The 21769-nt window shown below is 56.5% G+C and overlaps 1 protein-coding gene across 1 annotated transcript; it reads left to right on the top strand.

Moving 5' to 3' along the window:
• The first annotated feature begins 473 nt into the window (after positions 1–473).
• Positions 474–21671, top strand: TTC34 (tetratricopeptide repeat domain 34). Its single transcript, XM_060091534.1, has 8 exons — positions 474–1254; positions 8995–9841; positions 11477–11702; positions 11981–12185; positions 13059–13225; positions 17237–17507; positions 18291–18505; positions 21144–21671. The coding sequence occupies exons 1-8, from the start codon at positions 474–476 to the stop codon at positions 21669–21671; spliced, it is 3240 nt and encodes a 1079-aa protein (XP_059947517.1).
• Positions 21672–21769: the final 98 nt, after the last annotated feature.

Here is a 21769-nt window from a genome sequence, read left to right as displayed (position 1 = left end):
GAAGGCCTGTGTGAGCTGGATTGATGGGAGGGGGTCCGCCTTCCTGAGGGGCTCTGTGCAGGGAGGCGCAACAGGTGGAGTGAGGGCCACCCAACTCCTCCCTGCGTGGATCCTCCGGGGTCAGATGTCCACAGAGGGCCCATTGCTGAGCGGGCCCATTCTGCAGAAGAGGAAGCTGAGGCCTAGAGGCAAAGAGCCGGCTGGGGGCCTGGCTTGGGAGGCGTGCCCCAGCCCCATGGAGACGCCTGCAAGGCAGGCACCCCCAATGCCCCTTAATGGTTGAATTCACCCTGCCTTCACTCGGGGGCTCTGCGCTGACCCTGGGGTCTCCACGGGGAGGGGCAGGAGGCCTCGCTGGAGCAGGGCTGGGGGGCCATAGGACAGGCCGGCTGCCGGCCACCCACGCACTAACCACGCTCCCCCCTCCAGGTGCTGTGAGGACCGGACACGGGCCCATCTGAGGCGTGGGCGTGATGCCGGCCCAGGAGCTCGCAGCCCGCCTCTGCTGGCAGGGGGACCGGCACCTGGCCCAGGGGGAGACACCACGGGCCACCGCCTTCTACCTGGCTGCCTTCAGCTGCCACGCCCCCTCGGCCGTGCGGAGTGTCCGAGCTGCCCTGGCCGGGGCTCGGGGGTCCCCCGTGGTGGCCACGCTGGAGGCCTGGTGCCGAGGTGACAGCCGGATCCCGGCCATCCACTGGGACGGCATGGCGGTGGTCTCTCTGACGGGGACCCTGGCCCGTGCCTTCCTGGCCACCCTCTGCCCCAACCACCCAGCTGCAGCCCTGCACTCCCTGGCGGGCCTGCTGGCCCACGGGTACCACGGGGAGGTGGTGCAGCGCTGCGGGGCCCTGCTGGACGCTCACTCCCAGCAAAGTCTGGAGCTGCGGCTGACCCGTGCCCTGGCCTGGCTCCTGTCCAGGACACAGGTGGACGCCGGGGTGGCCGACTACCTCCAGGCCTTTGCAGCTAGCGCCGACCGGATGGTGGCCTTCGTTCACACCCACCAGCAGCCCTACCTCTCCGCTCTGGTCAGCACCCTGCAGGACTACATCTCGGGATGCCAGGAGGCTGGGGACAGTGCCAGCCAGCAGGAGACCGACTGCCGGAGACTCCTGGCAGCCCTGGACCCTGTGGGCACCTGGAGCAACACCCCGTCGCCTGAAGCCCTGCTCCAAGGTGGCAGGTATGAGGACTGCCAGGCAGCCTGCAGCCGAGCCCTGGAGGCCGCCTCAGCGGGCAGCAGACCCCAAGGTAGGCGTGCCCTCCACACCCCCTAAGGTCCGGGGCAAAGGTTGCTCTCTGCATGGTTAAGTCCTGCTTATGGTGGGGGTGGGAGTTGTGCTGGGGCTGGGGACACCACAGTGACAAAACAGAAAGACCCCTGAACTTATGCAGCACCAAGAAAAGAAGCAAAACAAAACCTGTGCTTTGAAAAATGGACTATGAGAGGTGCTGCTCTAGCCTCACGGTCAGGGAAGGCTTCTTGGAGGAGGTGTTGTTTGAGCTGAGACTGAAGGATTCCAGATAGCAGAAACAGAATGTGAGAAAGTACTTGGGGTTCCTTGCCACTGAATGGAGCCAGAATGGCTGGCGGGGGCCGGCGATGGGGGCAGAGGGAGCCGGGAGATGCTAAAGACAGTAGCGGTGGCTGAGCCCTCCTGGCCTTGAAAGACTTTGGATTTTATCCTCAGGGCAGCAAGAAGCCATGGGAGGGTTTTAAACTGTGGAGTGAGGTGCTCTGATTTGCATTTTTAAAGTTTCCTCTGGCTGCTGTGCGCAGAATGTGCCACGGGGGCCGGACTGAGAACAGAACCTGCTGGAGGCTGGGACGCGGTCCAGGTCTGAGTTATCACTGAGACAGAAACGACAAGACTGTAGCCAGATGTAATGATGGGGAGAGGACGGGGGCGTAGAGGAGGATCAGCAATGATTTTAAGAGTTCGCTTTCAGCAACTGGATTGCAGAGGCCGGGGAGGAGCGGACGGGAAACGGGGCATCAGGGGCTGGAGACACACCCAGTCTGAGACGCCGCTCCTGCCAGGCCCCTTCGCTGGGTCCTCCTTCACGGCGGGGGCGGGGGCAGCGGGGCGTGTGGCTGGAGCACGCCGGAGCCACTCGCCAGCCTGCCGCCACACCCCCGGCTCCCTGCCGCCTCTCCACCTCCCCGTGCGCAGGTGAAGGGGGTGGCCACGCCCACTTCGGAGGGTTGCTGTGCAGATTCAGTGAAATTGTGTATCAAGCCCTGAAAATGTTCTCACCCGCTAGCACTCCCCAAAAGAGTCCCTTGAGCCCCTCAAGTGGACGTGTCATTAGGCAGCTGGACACACGAGCCAGCTCATGAGAGGAGTGGGGGCTTGGTCTGAAGAAGGGGTTTGGGGATCACCCACACAAGGAAGGGATTTAAAGTCAAGGTCTAGATCGGGAGGGAGCACGGGAGAGAGTGGGGCAGCCGGACACCTAGAGGCGGGGCGCCGGGGGGCTGCCATTCGCTCAGTGGGCGGACCCATTGTGCGGGTTTGATACGCATTTTCATTGCATCCACACAGCAACCCTCAGAGGCGGGTGCAGGCACATCCCCACGTGCCCATGGGGCCGCCAGGGGCACACAGGGTGTTCACAGAAGCTGGAATTTGACCCCCGGGTGCTCCTAACTGCCCACCGCACTGCTCTCCACCAAAAGAGGACCCAGCAAAGGGGACAGGAGGACAGGAAGAAGGCGGAAGCTCAGGAGCCTGCAGGGCAGTGACGAGGGTGTTTGCGAGATAACCACGTGGAGGGCGGGGCGTGTCTGTGTGTCCCACGAGGCTGTTGGTGACCCCAGGGTGAGAGGGGGGCCAGACAGAACTGAAAACTGAGTGGGCCAATTTCTTTCTGGAAATATGCCAGACCAGATACGCTGCAACCCTCCTGGTATAAATTACCTAGAAACGCTCGAGTCACAAAGAATGCTGAGTAGGAAGCCCTTGGTGCCCAAAGCACAAACATGCAGCGGCCTGTGCACTGGGGGTGTTCAGCAACCCCTGGGTGGAGGGGGTCTTCCACTTGAATGGCCAGATAAGCCCCTGAAGAGATCCAGAATCCCCAAAGGGCTGCAGCCTTGAGGAACAGTGTTCTAGAAAAACTTTGCTCCCCACCCCCACCCCCAGAGACTGCAGGAAGCTGGTCTGTCCCCCCTGGGCTCTGAAGCGGACAGGCGAGCCTTCACTATGGATCGCTGCATTAATTAGGACAAAGTCACTAATGTCACTGGGAGTCACCTTATCATCCCCACCCACACTAGCATGGCTTACCATGTGAACAAATAAATTCTCCTGTAGCAAACTTTTTACCAATGTAGATTCCCATAACAAATGCATTCTAATCTCCATGTTACTTATCCAAAGTCCTTGGAAACATCGAACAAAACCTTCCATATTTGGGAATATGCTCAGCCCTTCTCAGTACGTGGACATACAAGGACACTCAGTGTATGAGGACGAGATACAGAACAAGAGTAGCTTTAACTCACGTCCGCCAGGGGCCTCAGTTCCCTGACTGCTTATCCTCTGAAAGCCCCCAGGGCAGCCATCTCCAGTTCGTTCAAGGTTCCTCATTCAGAGCGACTGGGGTAGGTGAGAGACCGAGCCATGGTTATAGCTCCACCCAGCACGGAGACAGAGTTCACTTGGCCTTGAGATTTGCTGGGACCAGCAGAAAATAGTGGACGTGATGCCGTGTGGTTCTGGAGGCCAGACTCCACCTCCATCCTCTTGCAATATTCCCAGTGCCCTGCAAGGAAGCTAACTAGTGAACCACGAGGGCACACACAGAGAGGGAGGCTCAGACCACGGCCAACAGCAGGGCCCCAGACATGTGACTGAGGCCACCTTACACCCTCCTGCCCAGTCGAGCCACCAGGTGGCCTTAGCCACAGGAGTGATCCCCAGTAAGACCAACAGAAGAACGGCCAGCTCAGCCCAAATTGAAGAAGAATCGCAGACAAATAGAAATGGTTGTTGTTTTAAGTCACTAAGTTTTGTGGTAGCTTGTTACACAGCAATAGTAGCTGATACAACTGCATACTGAGTCAAAGCATTGTTTTGGGTTTTTTTTAATTTATTTTATTTATTTATTTGTGTCTGTATTGGGTCTTCTTTGCTGCACGCGGGCTTTCTCTAGTTGTGGCGAGCAGGGGTTACTCTTGGTTACGATACACAGGCTTCTCACTGCGGTGGCTTCTCTCCTTGCGGAGCACGGGCTCTAGGCGTGCGGGCTTCAGTAGTTGTGGCACACGGGCTTAGTTGCTCCATGGCATGTGGGATCTTCCTGGACCAGGGCTCGAACCCATGTCCCCTGCATTGGCAGGCGGATTTTTAACCACTGTGCCACCAGGGGAGCCCAAAGCATTGGTTTTTGATGCATCCTTTAGCCAAAACTGAGTTAAATAATACAAGACTTATAGTTTTATGTTTCTGTAATGACACAATTTACTACATTCATTAATGGAAGAAAAAAGAATATATTATCATTGCAATAAATTAGGGAAAAGTATTTTATAATATTTAACATCTCCACAATGTAAACAACCAGGAATAAAAGAAAGCTTACTTAATTGCAAAAGATAAAATCTATCAAAACCTACCAAAATATCATACTTAATGTGATATTTTAGAATCAAGAACACGGTGGCGGCCCACCCACCCATTTATCCATCATTGCTCTAGAGATGCTAGCCAAGACAATGAGGGAAAAAAATGTAAGACTAGAAAGGAAGAGATAAAGCAACCATTATTTCAGACTATATAATTAGCTATGTAGAAACCCCAACAGAAACAACAAAAATGTATTAGATATAGGAAGAGAATTTAACAGGAGATACAAAAAGTATTTATGTTTATAGACACCAGCAACAAATAGAAACTTTATGGGGTTTTTTAATTTGTTTCTTTAGATTTTTTTAACATCTTTATTGGAGTATAATTGCTTTACAATGGTGTGTTAGTTTCTGCTTTATAACAAAGTGAATAAGTTATACATATACATATATCCCCATATCTCCTCCCCTTGCATCTCCCTCCCACCCTCCCTATCCCTAGAGGGGGGGCCCTCTAGGTGGTTACAAAACACTGAGCTGATCTCCCTGTGCTATGCGGCTGCTTCCCACTAGCTATCTGTTTTACATTTGGTAGTGTATATATGTCCATGCCACTCTCTCACTTCGTCCCAGCTTACCCTTCCCACTCCCCATGTCCTCAAGTCCATTCTATACATCTGCGTCTTTATTCCTGTCCTGCCCCTAGGTTCTTCAGAACCTTTTTTTTTTAAGTTTCCATATGTATGTGTTAGCAAACTTTATGGTTTTAAAATACACCATTTACTGTAGCAAAAGAAAATAATTTATTTCAATGAGTCATATGACTTAATGGAGAACACTATAAAACTTTATTAAAAGAGAATAAATTATACGTATATAAGCAGAGAGGTAGTCACTGTCCATTGATAGGAACACTTGATATTATAATAGAAGAGCAAAGGACCAATAATAGACAAGACAAAGAAGAATGAGCAGAAGCAGAGGAGGAGGGGGAGGGGAGAGAGGGGGAGGGGGAGGGGGAGCAGGAGAAGATGGAGAAGAAGGTGGTGGTATAAGGATTTTCTCTACCAGTTAATACAAAGCTATGTTAATCAAAAAAAAAAAAAAAAAGCTATGTTAATCAATACAGAAGGATATTGACTTACGGGATAGATAGATAGATAGACTAATAAAACCAATAAGAGAGGTTAGAAATAGACCTATATTTGTCTGGAACTTAATATGTGAGAGTGTGCATTGCAAATCTATGGGGAAAAGAGGACCATTATCCAATGCATGGTGCTGATTCTCTACCTCAAACCATGCAAAAACAAGTAAATTCCAGGTGAATCACATTAATAGCTAAGTTTTACAGTTTCTAAGAGAAAATATGAGAGAACATCTTAAGACTTCTGTGTACAGCTGGGCTTCTTAAGATACAAAAAAAGTGGAAACAGTAAAGCAAAATTTGATACATTTGATTAAATTGAAAATTTTAAACTTCTGTTTTGCCCATAACCATAGAAAATGAGAGGAGAATCCACAACAGAAGAAAATATTTGCAAAATATTCAGTGGGCAAAAGATGAGTACCCAGGGTATTTGAAGAATTCCTACATATCAATAAGGAAAAAAAAAATCCAGTACAAGAATTGGCAAATGCATTTCCCAAAAGAGAAAACACAGATGGCTAATAAACAACGTGCGGAAAATATTCAACATCATAGTAATGATACAAATGCAAATTAAAACAATGAGACACCACTTTCTACCCACCAGATTGGTTAGAAAGATTTTTTAAATAAATGAGCCTTACCAGCAATCAGGAAAATGAAAATTAAAACAACAGTGGGGTAGCATTATAGCATTTTATATTCCCCCACCGCCAGTTTTCAAAATTTTTAAATCTAACAATAAAAGATTCTGGCTTTCAATAATGGTGAAGTAGCTGGACTAAACTGTGTGTCCCACATATAATTATAAAATTCGGGCAAAATATAAAATGCAAATATTTGGCAACCGAACAGTGACCAAATGCAGGGAGAAACTGGAGACTGACCCCTAAAAGATGAAGAGTGTACAAGGTAAGATTTGCAGGCTTGCAGCTTTTTGCCTCCTCAATCCATGTTTTATCCATGTAGGATAGAAAGTTGCCATTTTACTGGCTTGAGATATCATATGACAGAAGTTGGGGGTGAGAAAAGTGACTGTAAAGTTAGAAGGGAAATCCTGAAAAAGAGAGAGCCACATTCAAGGGGGAAGGGAGGTAAGACCCCAAATCTGTGTACTAAAGGCACTTAAATCCTCAGCTGACCACTGAACTATACACACATGGGAGAGATTGGGTGGCCTAAAAAAGCAACAACTAGAAGCTGCAAGAACTAAATGGAGATTTCAGCTGCTGTCCAATAAAGAAGACAGAGAATTTGGAGTTTGATCCTGGCCAATTTAACTGCCTGCTAAAACAAAATTCAATTCTCTTCAGAGGAACAGAACTGAACTCAGAGTCTCTACAAAGAATCAACCAGATGTCTAGTGTACAATTTAAAAAAATTACTAGACATGCAAAGAGACAGGAAAATAAAAGGTGAGCCACAGTCAGGAGAAGAAGAAGTCAACAGAAACTGACCTCAAGATGATCCCAGGGCTGAAATTAGCAGACAAAGGACTTTAAAGGTACTGTTATAAATATATTCAAGGACTAAAGGAAAATATGGTCATAGTGAATGAACAGCTGTGGAATCTCAGTAGATAGGTGGGCACTATAAAAAAAAAAAAAAAAGAACCAAATGGAGATTCCAGAATTGAAAAACACAACTGAAATGAAAAATTCAGAGCAGATTGGAGACAGCAGAAGAGCCAGTGAACTTGAGATACAGTAGAAAGTACTCAGCAGGAAGAACAGCGGGAAGATGAGCTGAACCTTGGTGACCCATGAGACAATGGCTGGAAGTGTAATGTGTGCAACTGGAGTCTTAGAAGCAGAGCAGAGAACACACTTCCATGTGGGTAAATAATAACCGGCCCCCCAGGCCCCATGGGCTCTCCATCTGCTGCAACTCCCTAGGATCCATGAACTATTGCAAACATCAGGGATACAGGTGTTTTCTTCAGGACTTAGTGAATGACAGGGAAGTCTCAAAGTTTCTTTAAATTTGGCCACCAGGAGTAGACTGGGTGACCTTGTTGTTGGTTGGTTGGTTGATCTCAGGGTGCAAGATGCTTCTTTTACTTGGCTAGGTGCTGTGTTGTGACACTTACCCACAATGGCAACAGGGCAGGGCAGCAGCAACTTTGCTTCCATGCAGACGTGAAGGTTATTTGCCCCCTCCTGTTTCAGCGTAAATGATTATTACTGTTGTGGCTATTGAGGTAGGTTATAAGGAGAGGATCTGAAGGAGTCTGTGCAAAAGGCATGGAAGTGGAGGTTCAGTGCCCCAGCATTGTGACTCGCCGGGCCCTGAGAACTCCCCTCCCCAGCAGCACTTTCCTGACCTATAATACTATAAGAGTGGGCACCCATGACCTTGAGCTCCTTCCAGCACTGAGTTTTCTGCGATTCTTTCAACGGCATGCACCTGCCTGGCAGGGATGGGGTGGCTTAGCTTTCTTTACCAGTCGGAAAGCCCCCATTCACACAAGCCTCCCTTCACACAAGCCCCAATTCACATGTTTATGCTGCTCGGATACAAAGTATGGGGACGGTGGAGGTGAGGCCGCTGCTGATGGGAAGGCTCACTGAGTGACGCCACCCACCAGTCCTGGTTCCAGGCCTGGACACACATTAATCCATTCAATCCTCGCAGCCCTGTGAATGGAGACCATCCTTGTTCCCACTATAAGGCAGAAAAGGAAACTGAGGCACGGCAAGATGCAGTAAATCCCCACGTCCCCCACTCTTTAAGCGGCATTGGGTGCATCATCCCTCCTTCCGGAACCTGATGGGGTGATCTCATTTCAAAGAGGGAAGCACTGGGTCCCACTGTAGCCAAAGAAGGCATGAAACAAAGATGCTGCAGTGACACCTGGCCCCTAAAACGTCACAGGCTCAGAACCTCAGCTCTGACCTGGGGGAGCAGGGGTGGAGTGGGGTTGCTCTCAGAAGAGGGAACTCAGCCCTAAAATCCATCACTGAAAGTGCCAGGGGTGTTGTGACGAAATGTCCAGGGCGGCTGGGCTGGCTGTGAACCGATGTGGCGAGCAGCACTGGGGAGGCCCACCCCGGTTGCCCCCTTCTGAGCCTGCTCTGCCCCTGATGGGCTTAGGACCTCCTGCCAGCACTCATCCTTCCGGTGCCATGTCCTGGGCTTCTGGGAGACTCAAGGGAATCGCCGTGAGACGCTTCAGAAGGTCCCAGCGCTGGAGGGCTGGGGTCTACAGGTGGCTGCCCTGGAGGACGTGGCCCAACAGGCAGGACCAACACCTCTGTCCTCTCCCCAGGTGAGCGTCGGGCCACCCTGCTGGTCACCCGCGCTGCCGCGACCTTCCTCCTGGACAGCGGGGCCCAGGACCTCCTTCGGGACCTGCACGAGGCCTTCTGCGAGAGGCCCTCAGAAGCGCGGAGGCAGTTAGAGGCCGTGCTCTCGGCCGGGGACCGGGAGCGTCTGCGGGCGCAGGTTCAGGAGGCCGCGGACGTAGGCTTTGCGCGCTTCCAGGAGACCGTGCGGAGCCGCCCCGAGCTCCGCGAGGACTCGGGCCGCGAGCTGCTGGCCCCGGTGACCCGCGCGCTCCGGGTCCTGTGGCGCGTGGCACCGCCCGGGGCGCGCCCAGCACTGGGCACCCGGCTGGCCGAGTGCCTGCTGCTGCAGGGGGACGCGGTAGGCGCTCGGGCTCTGTGCGAGCGCTTGCTGCGGCCCTGGAGCACCGGGGACCGTGCGCGAGTCCGGGCCGGGGACCGCGCGCCCCTGCTGGCGCTGCGCGGCTTCTCCGCGCTGCACGCCGGCGACGCGGGGCGCGCCCAGGAGGACTTCCAGGCGGTGGTGGAGCTAGGGCCGCCGCACCCTGGTAGCTGCGTGCGAGCCCTGTGCGGCCGCGGGCTGCTGCGGGTGCTGGCGGGCAGTGCGTTCCTGGGCGCGCTGGACTATGTCACCGCCTGCCGCCTGCGGCCAGAGGAAGCTCTGCTTGTCACAAAGGCCTACGTGCCCTGGAACCAGCGGGGGCTGCTAATGACCGTGCTGCGGGAGGAGGGCCGCAGGATGCTGCAGCGGAGGCCGGAGCCGGGATCCGAGAGCGGGCCGGGCCGCAGGAGCAAGGTTGCGGAGACCGACAGCCGCGCTGCGCAGGAAGGGTAAAAACTAGACCCGTGCACGCCTGGGGCTGCTGCTTCAGTCTGGTCTCCTCCAAGTTAGTCGCGGTGTGTTTCCTACTACTTTACAGTAAACTGAGGCAGGGAGCTGCTAGGTGATTTCCTTAAAGCTTTGGTGGCAGATTTAGCGCCCGGGCCCAGATCTTAGGACCCTTGGTCCCAAAGGGCAGGATGCATTATGGACTTAGTTGTCAAAGAAAATTAGAAACACAAAAATGGGAATGAAAAAATAGAACTTACCTGTCATCCCACTGTTACTTTTCCTTGTTGTTTCTCCCTGTGCATATAGAGTCCACAAAACTGAATTTGTGCTCTATGTGCAAATACTTCCCACCTTTTTTACTCCCTGGATCATGAACGCTTCTTTGGTCCCACTTCTTGGGCAGCCCCGTAGCTCATCCCATGAACGTGCCATCCATCCTGCGGGCACTCCAGTATGTCCGCTTTTAGTTATAACGCATCCTGGGTCATCTCTAGCCTATGCGATGTTCTGCACTACAGATAGAGACAGAGGTGGAGCTCCTGGGTCAGAGAACACAGCCCCCGTGAGGCCCTTGACTTTGGAGCTGCCCACCTGCCCATCAGTCCACACGCTCCAGCCCTCATGCTCCTTTCACAAAATTCTTTGCCAGCCCAGTGGGTGAACCTGCAGCTGTTTTGTTTTGTTTTGTTTTTGCTTTTGTTTTTTTTTGCGGTACGCGGGCCTCTCACTGTTGTGGCCTCTCCCATTGCGGAGCACAGGCTCCGGACGCGCAGGATCAGCGGCCATGGCTCACGGGCCCAGCCGCTCCACGGCATGCGGGATCCTCCCAGACCGGGGCACGAACCCGTGTCCCCTGCATCGGCAGGCGGACTCTCAACCACTGCACCACCAGGGAAGCCCCCTGCAGCTGTTTTGACTTGCATTTCTCTGGTAGCTGGGAGGTGGCAGGAAGGTATTTTAGCAAAGCTAAAAGCACTGAGCTGAGGGGCCCCTGGAGGGGGGGGCATGTTTGACATCAGCCCCCTCGCCCCTCCACGCACGCACAGGCACGCACGCAGGCTTCCTCAACCCCCTAGTTCCTTAATTTGCATTGCTTTGATTTGATGCTGAGGAGGAACTTTCTTGTAAGAGATTTGGGGCCCTTTATATCTTTTCTCTCTGGGGACTGTCAAATTTGAGGCTCTGGCCCCTTTACCAGTGGGAGCTCCTTCTCATTCCCAAGAGGGCACCAGGATCGTTCCAAGTGCAGCCTGGGTGTTATCCAGCTCTGCCTACAGCACCCCTGAGCCCTGCAAGGCCAACATTTTTATCCTGTTTTTGCAGAAAAGAAAGCTAAGGCAGCGTCGGCTGGGGGTCAGCATACAGCCTCGATTTCTCATCTGTAAAATGCCCGCCCTACGGGGTTGGGGAGAATGGGGGGGTGAGGGCCAAGGGCTGTATGTCGGAAATGGCAGCCGTGCGCTCTGGGGACGGCACAAGGGTCCTTCCAGCAGGAACCTGGTCTCTGAGGCCCAGCGGGAGGGGCGCTGCCTGGACCAGGTGCAGGGGTAGGATTTGCCTGCAGCCTGCCTCCCTGGGCAGGTGAAAGGGGTGTAGGGAAGGGGTCAGCCCTCTCCCAGCTGCTCTCTCCACAGGGACGCCCGTGGCGTGTACCAGCTGGCCACGCTCCTCATGGAGCTGGACACGGAGGATGAGGCTTCGCGCCTCCTGGCGGCCGATGCCCTGTACCGCCTGGGACGCCTGGACGACGCCCACAAGGCCCTGCTGGTGGCCCTCTCCCGAAGGCCTCAGGCGGCCCCTGTGCTTGTGCGGCTGGCCCTGCTGCAGCTCCGGAGGGGCTTCTCCTATGATGCCAGCCAGGTGAGGGGGCCCCGGTGGGCCCCCCACCGGCTCCTGACGCTCAGCAGAGGAGCAGCCCAGAGCGGGGCCCACAACTCCCGACCCAGTTTTCCCTGTGCTCAGCTCTGGCAGCCCGCAGTCCCTGCCCCCATGGGCCACGCCCCCCGCGAGCCACGCCCCCCGCGAGCCTCGCCCTTGCGGGCTGCATCTCTGAGCCACACCGCTGCACGGAGGATGGGGGTGGACTGGTCTGGGCTGGGGCACAGGGAGGACCAGTGGTGACGCCCATGCCCCTGCAGCTGGTGAAGAAGGTGGTCCAGTCTGGAGACACAGCCTGCCTCCAGCCCACCCTGGACGTCTTCCGCCACGAGGACCGCCAGCTGCTGCAGGGCCACTGCCACGCGAGGGCCCTGGCCATCCTGCAGGCGAAACCGGGCGGCGCCGAGGGCAGGGCCCACACCAGGGAGGCCATCACCTACCTCTCTCTGGCCATCTTTGCTGCAGGTAGGAGCCGCCCTCGTTCCCCCGGGTCCCCCACACTGCGCAAGGTGCCCGAGGGCAAGGGGAGCCTCTGCCATGCGGGGAGGGGGTGTGGTCAGGCACCAGGGAGTCTGAGCATGTGCTTGGCTCAGGGGTATGGCGTGCTCCCGGGCCACTCACTGCAGCGAGCGCACTAAGGCCTAGGAGAGGGCCCAACCAGCTGGGACCTGAGCTGGGACCCTCTCCTGAATCCTGGGCCATCATCGCGCACACGCAGGGCCCTGAGGGTGGCAGGGCCAGACTCAGCTGAGGCCCTTCTCCCAGCTCAACCCCTCTCCCTCCATCCGTGGGGGATGAGGGCCCCACCCCCCGAAGCCCTTCTTCGGAATAGCGGGGGCAGCTCTGTGTGTGTCCGCCTGGTCTCCGCGCTCGCCCAGCCCACCCACCGCGCCCTGCCCTAGGTGCAGGAGGGTCAAAGAGTTGAGCCTTCTCAGCCTGGCACCTTCACGGCTGCAGCCATTCTGTGACCTGCCCCGTGGACCCTTCCCCCCACCCCCGCCCCTCCCCTGGCCTCACTTCAGATGCAGCTGCAGTGCCCCCTCCTCTCAGAAGCCCCCTCGGACTGTCCACCAACCCTCCCAGATGCCACCCCTCCTGGCTGAGCTCCCCATGTCCCTCAGCCAGGGCCCCCGGATCAATCCAGACTGCTGTTCCCTGGTGTGTTGTCGTGCCCAGCAGTTTGTGAGCTCCCTAGGTGACCCCAAAGCTGCTGCACCCCCTCCCCCTGCCCCTTGGAGCACCAGGACAAGTGCAGTAACTCCTGGATGAGGGCAGACACACTGAACCTGGCCGTGCCCAACCGAGGTCACATCCTGACGCCACACCCCCTTCCTCCAGGGAGTCAGGCAAGTGAGTCCCTGCTTGCCCGCGCCCGCTGTTACGGGTTCCTGGGCCAGAAGAAGACGGCCATGTTCGACTTCACCTCCGTGCTAAGGGCTGAGCCGAGGAACGTGCAGGCGCTGTGCGGACGGGCGCTCTTGCTCCTGGCCCTGGACCAGCAGAAGGTACAGGCCCACCCTCCCCGCCTGGCGCTGGGCAAGTGGGGGTGCCCAGGGTAGGCGCTGCCCTCCTTCTCAGAGCCCCCGGAGATTGGAAGCAGGGCCAGGCCATCTGAGCGTCAGTCATCCATCAAAACCCCGCCTGTACTGGGGCTCCCGGGAGCCTCACCATCACATCCCCGGTTTGGGGGGGTCTTTCCCTTCCATCTGCAGAGTCCCTGTGCCCCACCCCCGCTTCAGTCAGCATGGATTGATGTGCAAAGCAGGGGCCCCCCACCTTACAGTAATGAGACCTCCGCTGCCCCCTTGGGTGCCACTCTGAGCTGTCTACACAGGGCCTGTGGATTTGGGTGGTCAGCGTGCAGGGGCAGGGGTGGGAAGCGGTCCATTGCAGGCCCAGGGCAGGTACTTTCCAAAGGGAAGACGTGCAGCCACAAACAAACAGCCCTGGACAAGGGCACTCTGCAGCCAAGAGCAATGTCGTTGGTGAATAACTGAAATCGATTGTCTGCCCTGCTGCTGCGCTGGGCCAAAGTACAGCCCAGAGGTATCTTCCCTGCCAGGTTTCTGAATTTCTTAAGGGTTGGAGACTTAGGAGACAAGGAAAAATGATCCAAGATGCCACTGGGATGACAGCATCTCAAGATGGTGCTTCTGCCTGTCAGGGTGTCTGTGTTTCCCCCAAGGGCACTGGCAGCCTGATTTCTGTTCCAGCTGGGCACACACTTGTGCTTGGGAGCCCAACCCTCTGCAGGCCCCTTCCTGTGCTGGGAAAGCACCTGTAGTTCTCAGGGACGAGCCCATTCAACAGAGACGGGGTTCAGCCAGGAGGGCCCTACTGCAGGAGGCGGACCCCTTGGAAGCCCACCCCTGGGTGATCTCGACATGCCAGCAACTCCTCCGAGAGGTGCCTCAGAAGCATCCCTCCTGCCGCTCTGTCCAGGGCAGCAGGGCATGTGGCAGGGAAAGTCAGCCTGGATGTCTGTGCGTCAGGATGTGGGAGCAGGGGCACCCCCACATCGTCACACCCATGGACTTCCTCCTCCTGGAGACGGGCTGAGGCCAAGCACCCACACACCCTCTGGCACTTCACCGAGAGAGGAGCTCTGAGCCAGCCTGCAGGGGTCCAGAATCCAGAACCCTGCTCCCCCACCTCTAACTTTCTCAGCAAGTCCTGTAACGTCTCTGAGCCTTGTTTCAACATCAGTAAAATAAGCGGGGGTGGGGGGTGGGGGGTGCTTGTTCACGGCCATCAGTGTTCAGCCTTGAGGGGGTCGCTCATTCAGTGCTGTCAGATACTCAGCGTGGTGCCTGGTCCCTAATGAGGGCTCCATAGGTGGCAGCTGGAGTCCCCATGAGCCAGCACAGAATTGGACTTTCCAAGCTGATCAGGTTTACCACTGGCCAGCACCAGGGTCACGTGGGGCCCCGGTCACAGTGTAGGAGGGATCGGAGAGGACCGTCTTTCCATCCACCCATCTAAGGGCTTTGTCTCTCCAAGACCTTCATCCCCCACACACCTGCTCCAGGACAACCCCATCCCTGGACTTTAAAAGTAGCTGGGCAGGACTTCCCTGGTGGTGCAGTGGTTGAGAGTCCACCTGCCTATTCAGGGGACACGGGTTCGTGCTCCGGTCCGGGAGGATCCCACATGCCACGGAGCGGCTGGGTCCGTGAGCCGTGGCCGCTGAGCCTGCGCGTCCGGAGCCTGTGCTCCGCAACGGGAGAGGCCACAGCAGTGAGAGGCCCGCGTACAGCAAAAAAAAAAAAAAAAGTATCTAGGCAAACTTCCAGTGCTGGCTAGGAGAGGGTAACTGGTATTGGGCTGCTGAAAACAAAATATCTGGATAAAATACATGACAACTGTCTTCAGGCCCTGAACAACAGGCAGTGGAGAACTGCCATCCCAGAGGAAAGGGAAGCCACACAAGGGGAGTCCAAGGGGAGCCCCATGATAACCTTTCTTCCTGGGGAGGCTTTCCTGTTACTGCACAAGGAGGTGGGGCAGTCAGCTTGCTGAGCTGAGGAGGCAGAGACTGGGGTTCCAGGCTGCTACAGTAGCTGGAATTTGCAAGGAAAGGCAATGGAGAACATGGGGCTGTGCAGAGAAGTCTTTATGGGATTCCAAGTGGTTCTTGTCTGAGTCTGGGCTGCACATGCAGGGGCCCAGCAGAGCTCACCCGTGGCAGGAGATGTTGGAATTCTGACCCTGCCAGAGCAGAGGCCTTTCTGAATACCTTGGGCACTTAGCTGAGACCACACCCTAAGTAAAGGTCATATCTTAGGACTAAGTTCAAAACTGAAATGGACCTGCCCTCGCAAGGAACAAAACCAAGTCTAGCAGAACCAAAAGGACCCACCAGAATAAAACACAACCTCCTTTATGAGAGGATGACATAGTCCAGACTCTCTACAATGTACCATCCACAATGTCCAGCCCCAAATCAAAAACTGCTAGACACACAGAGAACTGGGAAATGTGACCAATAATAAGTAGACTAAGTACTCAATAGAAACAGATGTTGATCTTGAACAGCCACCTCAAGATGGCTCAGATGCTGGAATTAGCATACAAGGATGTTAAAACAGTGATTGTAAACATGTGAAGAACTTCAAGGAAAATTTTTTCATAATGAGTGAACAGATGGGGAATTGTAGCAGAGAAATGGAAACTATAGAGAAGAATCAAGTGGAAATTCTGGAGCTGAAAAGTATATCTAAAATTTTAAATTTACCAGATGTGCTTAACAGCTGTTTGGAAACTGCCAAAGAAACGGTTAGTAAAACTGAGGATGGACCAATACAAATTATCCTATCTGAAGAACAGAGGGGGAAAAGGATTTTTTTTAATGAAGAGAGCTTCAATGACCTCTGGGATGATTCCAAGCAGTCCAGTATACGTATAACTATAGTCCCAGAGGAGAAAGAATGGGGCAAAAATATATGCATGTATGTATATATGTATATGTATATGTATTTGAAGAAATAATGGCAGAAATTTTTCCAAGAAGCTCAATAAATCCCAAGATGATAAACACAAAAAGAAGCACACCTAGGCACACCTTGATCAAATTTCTGAAAACCAAAGATAAAGAGAACATAGTCAAGGCAGCCAGTGGGAAAAAGAAACATTACATACAGCAGTATGAAAACATGACTGACTTGTCATAGAAACAATGGAAGCCATAAGACAATGGAATGGTGTCTTTAAAGATGCATAGTTTGGGGACTTCCCCAGCAGTCCAGGGGTTAAGACTCCACGCTTCCACTGCAGGAGGCATGGGTTTGATCCCTGGTCAGGGAATTAAGATCCCACATGCCACAGAGCAGGGCCAAACAATAAAAAATAAAGGTACATATTGTCACCTTATAGGACAACGGCCAAAAAATGTTAGAGAGGCAGAGTTAAAAGGCCAATGGAGGAACTCAAATAAAACACTAAAACTATTCGGTTAGCCCAAAAGAAGTCAGAAAAGGAGGAAGAAAACAAAAGGCACCTAGAAAACCAACAGGAGGGTGGACCTGAAGATGACTCTATGTTGGCCAGGTCAGAGGTCAGATGCAGATGACTCACCAGGGTCAAGGCTCTCCTTAAGGGGCCCAGCCTCCCCCCCGCCCCGGTCTTGTGTGCGTCCACAGCACTGTCAGGGCCTCTAGACTCCTCCCCCGCTACTCCAAGCTGCAGACTCAGCCCCTGGCCCATGGCCCTTCTGGTACCAGCCCAAGCCCACCTCTGTGCCATAGCGGGTTCTTTATCAGTGTGGCCCTTCTGGGGTTCCAGACCATTTCCCCCGTCCAGAACTCTGATACGCTTGCCTCAGTTTCACCACGCCCTCCTTGAATGCTCACCATACAGGCCCTCATGTTGGCTGACCCCCACTCCCACCCCACGGTGGGAGGGCAGGAGCTGGGCCATCTGCCCGTTCTGGTGTCGCCAACACTCGGCACCAACAGGAACACAGCAGATACCCAGCTGGGACCACTTCTGCCGCCCACCCTGCCCTCCACCCCTTGCAGGAGGCTGTGGACGACATCCTCTCGGCTCTGAAGCTCAGCCCAAGAACGGCGGTCCCTGAGATCCGCTCTCTGAAGCCAGAGGTCCAGGCCCTCATCACGCAGGGCCTCTCATCCCACTGCCGGGCCCTCCTGATCCAGCTGCCAGGCACAGGGGCCCGCCTGAGCAACGAGGACACCCAGAGCCTCCTGGCCGCGGGGGAAGCACTGATCGAAATCGAGGCCGGGCAGCCCAGCTGGCACATACTCCTGGCAGACGTGCTGGCTGCAGTGGGTATGTGTCAGCCAGACATGCAGGACGTGGGCGTCTGTCCCTGTTCCTCCCACCCCTGGATCCTTTTCTGTAAAATGGGAGAAACAGACTCAGGACTCAATGGCTTGTAAGGTCACTTCCACCCTGAATCCCAGGACCTGGTCCCCGTATGGGTCCTCCGTGTGGCTTTGCCCACTGGGAGGTGAGACAAAGGAGTGATTTGGGGTGTCGTAAAAGGCCCAGATGCTCAGGCCCCTCATTAACTCGTGCATTGATTCAGCAGGTGTTTATTGAGTGCCCTGTTCTAGGTGAGATTGTCTCAGGCCCACATGTGTCGGTCTTCCCTGCAAAACCTTGAAAATATTTCAGCACTAATTTGAAAGGGAGACCTCTCTGCAGCCTGCGTTTCACAGGCCTGTCATCATCACTTGCAAGCCTGTGAGATGCCCCCACCAAGGCCTTCAGGGCCTCTGGGGCTGCTCTCATCCGATGCAGCCCTGCTCAGGAGAGAAAGCAGGTCCCTGCAGTGACCCTGGTGAGGGGGCTTAGCGTCCTGTTACTCCACCTGGGGGTCCAAGAGTGTAGTGACTGCCCCCAGGTCAAGGGGCTGGGTCGTCAGGTGAGTCCGTGTGAGCGACATGGTGTCGCCGTGCCCCTCTGTTCCCTGCTCCTTCCTGCTGGTGCTGAGAGCCCCTCCATCAGCCAGCCACTCCCAGAGCCAGCACCCAGAAAGGCTGAACTGGGCTTCCCAGTGGCCCCCCTGCCCCAGCTCCACCCTGACTGTCCTTCCCCAATCCCTGACAGGCAGCTTTGAGAAGGCCGGCGCCCGCCTGCAAAAAGCCCTGCACCTGGCCCCTGCATCAGAGGCGGCCCGGGCCCGGCGTGGCCTGCTCCGGCTCAAGAAGGGTGACGTGCCAGCCGCCACACAGGACCTGCAGCGTCTGGCAGAGACAGACGCCCAGGACCTCGGCTTCCTGCTGCATGTCCTGGAGGCCTCAGAGAGGCAGAGCCTCGCCCAGGTGGGCACAGCACCCCGCGGAGGCCCCAGCCCAGCCCCTCTCCAGCATCTCGGGTGGGAGACCCCCAGGCCCGGGGCTCTGGGTATGCTGAACTCCCCATGCGCCTGATCTCACCTGGACATGGGGTGGGATGGAGGTTCAAGCGGGAGGCACCCGGATCTGGCCAGCTGAAGCCCTGACACCCCCAGAGACCTCAGGGCTTCTTTACATGAGGCATACGAGCTACAGCTGACTCGGGGTCAGGGAGAGGGAGGGGACCCCATCCTCAGAGCCAGACTGAGCCAGGCAGGAACACCTGGCCCTCGTTGGAAGCCCACCCCAACCCCCAGGTCAGGCCAGGAGAGGCGTGTCCCTCCCAGTGAGCGCGTGGCCAGCGGGCCAGCTCCTGCCCCTCGTGCGCTGAGAGGGACCCTGAAGGGATGTTGGGCGGGGCTGCTGCCCCTTTGGGTGGGTGATTGTTCCACTGCTCATTGGACAAGAACAAAGAGCACCTTCCACCAGGCCTTGGGTGGAGCCACTGCCAGCACTGTGGCCCTGGCAACTTAGGGGGGGGGACCGTTTGCGGGGAGGGGAGTTCACTTCAGAGGGTGAAAGTGTAAGGAAGACCCTGAGACAGGGCAGGGGGGTGCAAGGCGGCCCTGGAGGTGAGACCATGGTGGCGACAGGTAGGCCAAGGCAAAAGCCTGGAGGCAGGAAAGATCTCAGAGTGTTCAGGAAACAGGTGGGCAAAATGCAGCCGGTGTGGAGTGCAGGAGGAGGGGCTTGGGGTGGGGGGCAGAGGGAAGGGTGTCCTCCATCCTGCTCTGGCCACCTTATTCCCTTCACTTGCTGGAGGCAGGAGCCGGAGAGGCAGGGCTGGGGGAATGGAAGCTGCAGAGTGGATTTCCCTGCAGTGGCCGAATTTCTTTTCTTTTTTTTTTTTTTTTTTGGAGTGGGTGGGCGGTGAAGGGACCAGCAGGTTGGAGTGGGGCGGGCGGGACCAAAAGCATCAGCCGGTGAATCAAACCCCTAAGCGGCCTGGGGCAAGTATTTCACCTCCTTATGCTTCCGTGGGCTCTATCACTCAGGGTCCTTCAGGAAAACTAAAACCGCACTAGGTGTGTCAACGAGGGGGTCAATAGGGGAGTTGGCTAAATGAGCATTAGGGACGGAAGCAGTGAAGCGAGCAATGGGTCATGCAGGCGGGGACAGCCCTCGTAGGGCTGAGGGGGCCAAGGAGCGTGTTAACAAGGCCTAGAACTCAGAGGACCGGCCGCGGAGCCCGGGGATGTCCGAGGAGGGGGCCTGGCTGGGGTCTCAGAGCCTTGAGGCAGGGGGGCGGGGGGAGGGGGCCTCTAAGCTGGGAGCGGGGAGCTAGGTGAGCGTCTCTCAGTTCACAAGGCGGGCCTGGGCAGGGCTCTGTCTCCGAGTTCAAACGACGGCCTGGGCCCGGAGGAGAGCACTAAGCAGGGCCGCCTGGAGCCCAGATTCGGTGCCGCAAGAATTCGCTCGACGTTGGGCCGTGGCCGGGCGACGAGGGCCGACCCGGAAGTGAGACGGAAGTAGTGGCGCCCCGTTTCCGGCGATAGTAGGGCTGCGCGGCCATTGGCTCCGCGCTTCTCCCCAGCTCCGGGAGGACCACGCAGAGGCCGTGGGGAGGGCGCTGCACGGCAAGGACGGGTCGCTGGTCCGCGTCGCACAGCAGAGCCGAACTGGCTCCAGCCCGGGCTCCGGCCTCCCGCCAGCCTGTGTGCGCGGTCAGGCTGGTGGGAAGACAGGACCACGCGTTCACCCCGCCGGGTGCTGGGTGCCCTGTGCTCTCCTGGGGACAGGCGGGGAGCGGGGGCGTTGCTAGCACCTGGCTGCATGGAACAGGGAGGGTCTGGAATGTGCCCATTCAGTCTGTGGGGGGGCCACCGTGGGCTCTTGGGAGCGGGAGGGGACGAATGAGGCCGGCGGATTTATCCGGGCCAGTTCGGCGGAAGAGGTAAGGCATTTTGGCAGGTTTGGAGAGTGGGCTTCAGTCACACTCAGAAAAGGAGAGTGAGCCTGGGGGGCAGAGGAGAGGCATCGGCCCTCGGGGCTGCGCCATCCAGACAGGGGCAGCAGGGCACTCAATCCAGCAGTCCCCAGGGAGAGAAGTGCTCGGGCGGACAGCGCCCTCTGATCTCTGGCCTGGCCCTGCAGCATCCAGCGAGGCTGAGGCCACCACAGCCTCCTGGACGCGCCGCTCTGCCCGTCCCTGGGGAGCAAACGTAACCCCAGCTCTGGGTCATGCTGGCAGGCGCTGGCAGTGCAGGGGGCGCCCGGAGAGTGTCTCCCTGGCCTTGACTCTGGCTCCACAGGGCCTGCGGGAGCAGCTCGTTGGTTAGCAAAGTGAGAAGCACAGTAGCGCAAAGCAGACCCTGCTTTTCTGACCCGGGGCGCAGGGGGAGGCCCAAGGAGCAGGCTGAGTGGAGGCGGTGTTTGCTTCTGTCCTCGGAGCCAGGGCGGCCTCGGGAGTGTGGGCAGGGCGGGAGGCTGGGAAGAGCGGAGGGAAGGGGAGGTCACCCAGGTAAGAGGTCACCCAACACCCCTTCCCGAGGGAGCGGGCAGCCCGTAAGGGGCCTTCAGTGTTCTGGATTGACCTGACCTCCCTCCCTCCGTCCTCTCTGTGCAGGCCGCAGCCCAGGAAGCTGACACCCTCATGAACTCAGGGCAGCCCGGCCAGGCGCTGGGCTACTGCTCACTGGCCGTCCTGGCGGGTGGCGGTAGCGCCTGTCACCTACGCCGGCGGGCTGCCTGCCTAGCCGAGCTACGGGAGTTTGGCCGGGCACTCGGGGACCTGGACCATGTGCTCCGAGAGGGTTCAGGGGACGGTGACCTCCAGACACGGGCGGAGGACTTCTGCTCCCAGGGACGCCTGCTTCTGAGCCTGGGGGATGAGGCCGGGGCTGCCAGGGCCTTTATCCAGGCCCTCAGGCTGGCGCCCGCCTTAGCCCAGAGCAACCTGTGGCAGCGGCCAGGCCGGGCCCCGACTGCGCACGCGCTCCTGTGCAGGGCACAGCACTGCCTGGACGAGCAGCGCTACACAGAGGCCTGGACGGCAGCCGAGGGCGGCCTCCTGGTGGACCCGGAGCACAGCGGCCTGAAGAGACTGAAGGCGAGAATCCGGAGGGAGGCATCCTCGGGCTGCCGGCTCCACTGACCCAGCGCTCCCCAGGCCCAGCCGTGGGGCCACCCTGTCGTTAGCATTTCTCGGACCCTGGGGTGCACCCCGCCCCCAGATCGGGGAGGTGCTCACCC

The sequence above is a fragment of the Mesoplodon densirostris genome, chromosome 2 (assembly GCF_025265405.1).
Source record: "Mesoplodon densirostris isolate mMesDen1 chromosome 2, mMesDen1 primary haplotype, whole genome shotgun sequence".
NCBI lineage: Eukaryota > Metazoa > Chordata > Mammalia > Artiodactyla > Ziphiidae > Mesoplodon > Mesoplodon densirostris.
The sequence above is the reverse complement of the archived record's forward strand: the minus strand, read 5'-3'. Positions and strand labels throughout refer to the sequence as shown.